At 44.4% G+C, this 6,119-nt stretch overlaps 1 protein-coding gene across 3 annotated transcripts; it reads left to right on the top strand.

Annotated features, from left to right (window-relative positions):
- The first annotated feature begins 1,371 nt into the window (after nt 1–1,371).
- Nucleotides 1,372–5,541, top strand: LOC125511360 (ankyrin repeat domain-containing protein, chloroplastic-like). Of its 3 annotated transcripts, XR_007284953.1 has the most exons (8): nt 1,374–2,263; nt 3,393–3,469; nt 3,705–3,803; nt 3,917–4,015; nt 4,458–4,556; nt 4,680–4,778; nt 4,961–5,187; nt 5,258–5,541. XR_007284953.1 is itself a non-coding variant. In XM_048676713.1 (7 exons), the coding sequence occupies exons 1-7, from the start codon at nt 1,468–1,470 to the stop codon at nt 4,928–4,930; spliced, it is 1,317 nt and encodes a 438-aa protein (XP_048532670.1). In that variant the 5' UTR covers nt 1,372–1,467; the 3' UTR covers nt 4,931–5,050. The 3 variants fall into 3 exon arrangements, 2 of the variants coding, with proteins under 2 accessions (XP_048532670.1, XP_048532669.1); XM_048676713.1 differs by lacking the exon at nt 5,258–5,541 and having other exon boundaries at nt 1,372–2,263; nt 4,883–5,050; XM_048676712.1 differs by having other exon boundaries at nt 1,373–2,263; nt 4,961–5,541.
- The last annotated feature ends 578 nt before the right edge of the window (nt 5,542–6,119 follow it).

Below are 6,119 nucleotides of genomic sequence, written 5' to 3'. Positions count from 1 at the left end.
TTTTCATGGCAAAAGGCATGATTTTTTTTTCCGGTCACATGGCAAATTTAAGGAAAATTTTCCTTTTTAACATAGCAAAGTGTATATATTTGTCGAAAAAAGCTCACATGGCAAAATTAAAAAAATTGATTGTTAACTAATAAAAATCATGGCAAATAGACATGTGTGATAAAATTTTATTTTCTCCCCATGGTAGTAAAAATTGCCAATCCCTAAGCTCTGCACGTCACAAATCCACACTTGCATGTGTTGGCAGTTCGTGTTTAGTAAAAATGTTTGTGATGGTCACATGGCAACTTTAAAAAAAATGTAGGTAGCTAAATATACATTATCACCAGATCATGGTTTGGGTTATACATATTTTTGCATGAGTTTACTCTAAAATTTGCCCACCCGAACACTTGTATAATGCACCCAAGCTACAAAATGACACTATATGCTAAAACAAAATATGGTATCTATAAGAATGCTATGCATGCAACAATGTTGAGCAAGACCGGTTTGATTGAATTGATAAGCTACTGTCAAATATAAAAACACGTGAATACACAATAGCCATGACACTACATATATGTTTTGGATTTAACAAAATGCCCCTCCCCCCCCCCCCCAACCCCCCACCCCCCTAAAAATCATGGAAAGATTGCCATCAGAACAAAAAAGTTAAGTTGTAATCACAAAAAGAAATTGCCATGGGAAAAATGTTGATATTTGCAAAAAAGTTGAGGCATGTCAAACGTAGATACAATTTTTCCATGGCAAAAAACTGGAGACATGGAAAAGTTTGAGATAGCCATGGCAAGTTTGCCAATTTTACTGGAATGTAAGGGAGTAGAAACCGGAGGTCCAATTTTTGCCACGGCCATGTGGTGTGCCTCTATGTGCGTGTGGCGGCTATGATGATGATACGCGGACAGTGACCCTACCCTGAGCCTCGCCACTCGCCGCCAGGATGGTGTCTGCTCCATCTCATCTTTGGCCAATGCGGACATTGAAGACAATGTCACTCGCACGCGAGGCCGGGTGGTTGCTGCTCCCCCCCCCCCCCCCCCCCCCCCCCCCCCCCCCCCCCCCCCCCCCCCCCCTCCTTCTCTGGCTCCGGTAACCTCCTTCTCCTCTGCTCATCCTTGCTTCTCATAGAGGAGAACGACGACGACCGGCAACCCGAGCGACGAGGTGGGATGATATAGGGAGTGCTGGAGACAGGGGATAAGGATAGGGGTGTGTGTATATGTCGATGTGTTGTCACTCGGTGTTAAGAAGTACCTCCATTCTTCCTTTTTAGAAGAAGAACCTACTTCCTATGTTATTCGTGCCGCGGTGGAGGTGGCCCTCACGTCCATATGAAATCTGGGCTCCTTTCTAGCCCACCTAAATCACTTTCGAGCCCAGGAGATAAGAGCCCAGCTTAAACGGTCGCCGACACCGGCCTATCCTCTCGGCTTCCGGCGCGGCGAGGACGACGCGATGCCACCACCGTCTCTCCCGCTTCTCCTCCCCTTCTCCTCCCCAATCCTACATCCTCTCCCCACCTCCGCCTCCCGCCTCCGCACGCCCGGCAGATCCCTCTCCCTCTCCCGGTGCCCCCGCCCACTCGCCTCCCCTCCCCCCTCGTTCGCCGTCGCCGCCGTCAACGACGACGAGCACGACTACGACGACGATGTCGTCCTCGGCGACTGCCTCGTCTTCGAGGACGAGGCCTTCGAGGCCCCCGACCTCGACCTCGGCCTCGGCCGCCCGTCCTCCCACCCCAGCCGGAAGCCACCGGCGGCCCGTGGCGGGGGCAGCCTGGTGCCGGAGCGGTGGAAGGACGCCGTGGAGGAGATCAACCTGACGAAGAAGGAGAAGCGCCGCATCGCGCACGGGCTGCGCTTCGGGAGCCGCCTCGACCGCCGGGTGCCCTCCGCCGTGGCCGCCCCCGACGAGTACCGCGCGTACCGCGAGGGGAGGCTGGACGCCGAGCTCGGCCACGGCGCGCGCGACTACCTGGTGTCTCCGCTCGAGAGCAGGTCCCGCGCGTACAGCGAGGTGAGGCTGGACGCGGAGCCCGGGCGCGTCGCGAGCAACCACGTCGAGCCGCTCGAGGAGATGTCCCTTGCGCCGGAGAAGGTGGAGGCTCCGCCGCCTCCGCCTCCCGGGACACGCGCGGCGCCCAGGAATCCTAGGACGGCGATGGACTCGGTCAGTCTTGAGGACATCGCGGAGCTGTTTAACAGTAGCCAGTATGTCCCAGGCGAGACGGAGGATGGCAAGAGCGCGAGGAGTGAGTTCCACAACTTCTGTTTTGCCATACTAAATTTTCTTTCAGAATCCTTTCCATTGTTGATAATATGACATGTGAGCTATTATTAAACAGTAGGCGAATTACAGAAATGTTGCATGGTATTGTAGCAATTAGCCAAGTAAATATACTGAGTCTTCCTTCAGGATGGTTTGCTGAAACTGGAGTACTCCTGAAACTGTGAGCTATCATTGAACAGTAGGCGAGTTATTTTGCAAGCGGAATTTTCGGTTTCAGTATACCAATTAGCCAATTAGAATTTATGTGTTGGGACAAAGCCAAATGAAGTAAAAGCAGGCATGTTGTTTGACTATTGCAAATTTAGTCTGCTACACCAGAGGGCACAGCACTAAACTGAAGTTATCGGAGAAATGTGCAATCTCTTATCCCTGGTTGATTGTCTCCAGCGGCAATCCATTATGCATTATCTGCACTCTGAATGCCACGTTATCAATTTGTTGGTACTGAATGTACTGACTTTGACCAAATGCTCAGAATAACACTTCGAAGTTATATGACTTAAGTTAATGCCCAAACGCTTCAAAGTTGGTCAACTACATTGCCCAAACTCATGATATAAAACCTTGAGTACTGATATTATTGTTATTGGTAAGTATCCGTGATGCTGAGTATCATACTATATAATCAGAACCTCTAGTTAGGTGATGCTCCCTGTGTTCCTAGATCTAAGGCATGTTTTGACTGCCTAAATTCTTTGGCCAATAAAATTACAATTAATCCAATAATATGTGAGTTAAGTTATAGAAAATTGATACCATGGGATTTATTTTTGAAAGAACATTCTTATGATTGCGATTTTGAAATTTTGTAACCATTAGGGCAATATTATAACAAGTGCAAACTTTAACTATCATTGAAACAGACTGATAGTACTACAATTTTAGAGGCTATACCAACTCGTCTGAGGAATCTATGTCACTTCCAGTTTGGTATATTAGACAAAAAAAAAGTGTGATGTATTTGGGATCAAGTGTACAGGCAGTCTGGCACAACTTCTATATGCTGTTTTTTTGTGCGGGTCAACTTCTATATGCTGTATAGTTCTTCTAACACTGCAGTTGTTCCTATGAATAATCTTTCATTACTTTAGGTCGCCGGAAGCTGTTCACGGATGAGGAAAAGGTTCTTCTGAACAGGAGATTACCTGATCTGGAAGGTGCTGCTTCTGTAAGTGGTTCCTGTTCAGAGTATTTTAGCTGCTGTTAAGTCATTTAGCCATCATTCAGTTTTAGGAACAGTCAATGTGCTCCTGGTATTTTAGCCTTGCTAACATATTTTCTCCTAACATTCATGCATGTTCTGCCTCATGACCTATGTCTGATGGTATTTGCTACTGCCATGTTAGCTCCTCTGCAATATCTGCACATTGACAGTTGATACACCTTGTGTCTTCTTCTTGTAGAGTAAGTGGCTGCCACTTCACACCCTTGCTGCATCAGGAGACTTCTATCTATTGGACAATCTTCTGAAACATAAGGTGGATGTAAATGCACTTGATAAGGTAGTTTCTTCTCTAAATGTTGAGCTATCTCATCATAAGCAGATACACGCGTAGAAGGCATGGTATCTTTGTGATATCTTGTTACCATTATTGACCTTTTCTGGTCTCCTCAGGATGGTTTGCCAGCAATTCATAAAGCAATTATTTCGAAGAAGCATGCTATCATCAACTATCTCTTAAGGAATTCAGCAAATCCATCTGTCTGTGATAGAGTGAGTATATCCTATGTTTACATATCTTTGAAACAGTTTTAAATAGCAAATTCCAAGAATGTTCTGTTATATTACATGTGGTTAATCTTGGATTATATGGTGATGTTGTTTGCTTTCATGATGGGGTTAATCTTGAATAATATGTTGATGTTGTTTGTTTTCAGTTTTGTTCTTTAGATATTTGCATTGGTTCTTCTATTTTGTGTTAAGGTATATCACTTCCTGTAGGCATTACTGCAGCGGGTTAGCTTCTACTCCCTCCGTTCCGAATTACTTGTCTTAGATTTGTCTAGATACGGAGGTATCTAGCACTAAAATGAGTCTAGATACATCCGTATCTAGACAAATCCAAGACAAGTAATTCGGAACAGAGGGAGTAGATTCCTTCTGTATTTGAATTTTTTAATTCCATTAACTCAACGGTGCAACTTCGGTGTTACAGGATGGTGCAACCCTAATGCATTATGCTGTCCAAACAGCATGCAATCAGACTATAAAAACGCTATTGCTCTACAATGTTGATATCAATCGTCCAGATGATGTATGTTAAGCTCAAGAATTATCTCTGCTTGTCTTGTCTCTTGTCTTGTCTCTTGTCTTGTCTCTTGTCTTGTCTTGTCTTGTTTTCTTATGGTTTAACTGCTTTAACTTGTTCAATTCTCAGTATGGCTGGACACCGTTGCATCTAGCCGTGCAAACACAGAGAACCGATATTGTGAGGCTACTCTTACTAAAAGGTGCTAATAGAACTTTGAAAAATCAAGTAAGTAATCTGTGATTTTTTGTTTTTCTATTTCACAAATGAGAACAAATTAACTGCTTTCAAGCTCATTTCACATATCTTACCTACTTCTCTAATGATATCAGGTTCCTAGCCCAATCATGTTTATGATCCATCTGTCTTCCACTAAATAGGAAAGTAAATTTGTTTTATGATTACCACAGGATGGATTGGCTCCTTTGGACTTGTGCCTCCGATTGGGTCATGACGTGAGGACATATGAGCTTATCAAATTACTCAAAAACTTTCGAATATCAAAGCAGCATAACTCGTTTTAGCTCATGGATGGTGTTCGGCCCTATCAAAGTCACTGAAGTTTATTACCAGTGTTGGACTAGCTGAGATGAAACTTCCTGCTGTGCATGATGGAATTGCTTCCAGTTGCAGATGGGTACAGTTCAATCACATATTTTGAAGCATTTTTGCTATTTTGTTGATCTGACTATAAGCAGCTGCAACAGAACACGTTTGCTGCTGGAGGGAAATGAACTACCTGGCTATTTTCTATCCACGAAAACTGGAAAGCAAATCTTTTCACAAGGAAAAGGTTGATGATGCAGAAAGATTAGAGGTAGCCACTGGGCCGTCACAAACTATAGATAGACCAGTCACTGTTGCCAGATAATTTAGGTAGGATCTGTAAGTTTAGAATGACACTATCATCTTTTCTGGGCCGTTGGGATATTTTTTGGCCATAATTATAGCGTCACACAATACCAGTATTCATAAAAAAATCTTGCTGTTATACAGGCTTATCTCCTTTATGTCAGTTTATACTATAGATTGTAGTTTGTTACCGTCTAAAAATGCATATTTTGGAAAATACCATCACATGTATGGCTTGATACCTCAAAGTAAAATGAAACCAGGAAGTACATAGACTTATATAAGATATAACAGTAAAACAGCAGAGGTCGCTCCTCTGAAAAGTTTGGTGAACAGATTACAAGGCAGGAGAGAACTCAGACAGATGGATTCAGGTTCCAGATGCAGCTTCTTCAGTGGTGTGAGAGCCTGGAGCGACAGAGACCAGGCTCCAGGATGGATGCCAGGTTGTCTTCCAGGGAAGATCTCCATGCGCATGTGAGGAGTTAGCTGGCCGCTTGCGGTCTTCAGTGATTAGCAGTTTGGAGCATTTCCCTAGAAGGCCCAGAGAAATCCTATGAAGGCCAGCATCATTATGTAGACCCCATTCCAGCTGTGAGGGCACCCCCAGCAAAATGGAAGATGCGATGACAGAATCTGTCTATTGAAGGAATCATGCTCTCCATGTAGAGGCTTTTCCAATTCCTGGTAGTTTTCAGAATTAGCCACCACACCTGC

The sequence above is a fragment of the Triticum urartu genome, chromosome 5, assembly GCF_003073215.2.
Source record: "Triticum urartu cultivar G1812 chromosome 5, Tu2.1, whole genome shotgun sequence".
NCBI classification, from domain to species: domain Eukaryota; kingdom Viridiplantae; phylum Streptophyta; class Magnoliopsida; order Poales; family Poaceae; genus Triticum; species Triticum urartu.
The sequence above is the reverse complement of the archived record's forward strand: the minus strand, read 5'-3'. Positions and strand labels throughout refer to the sequence as shown.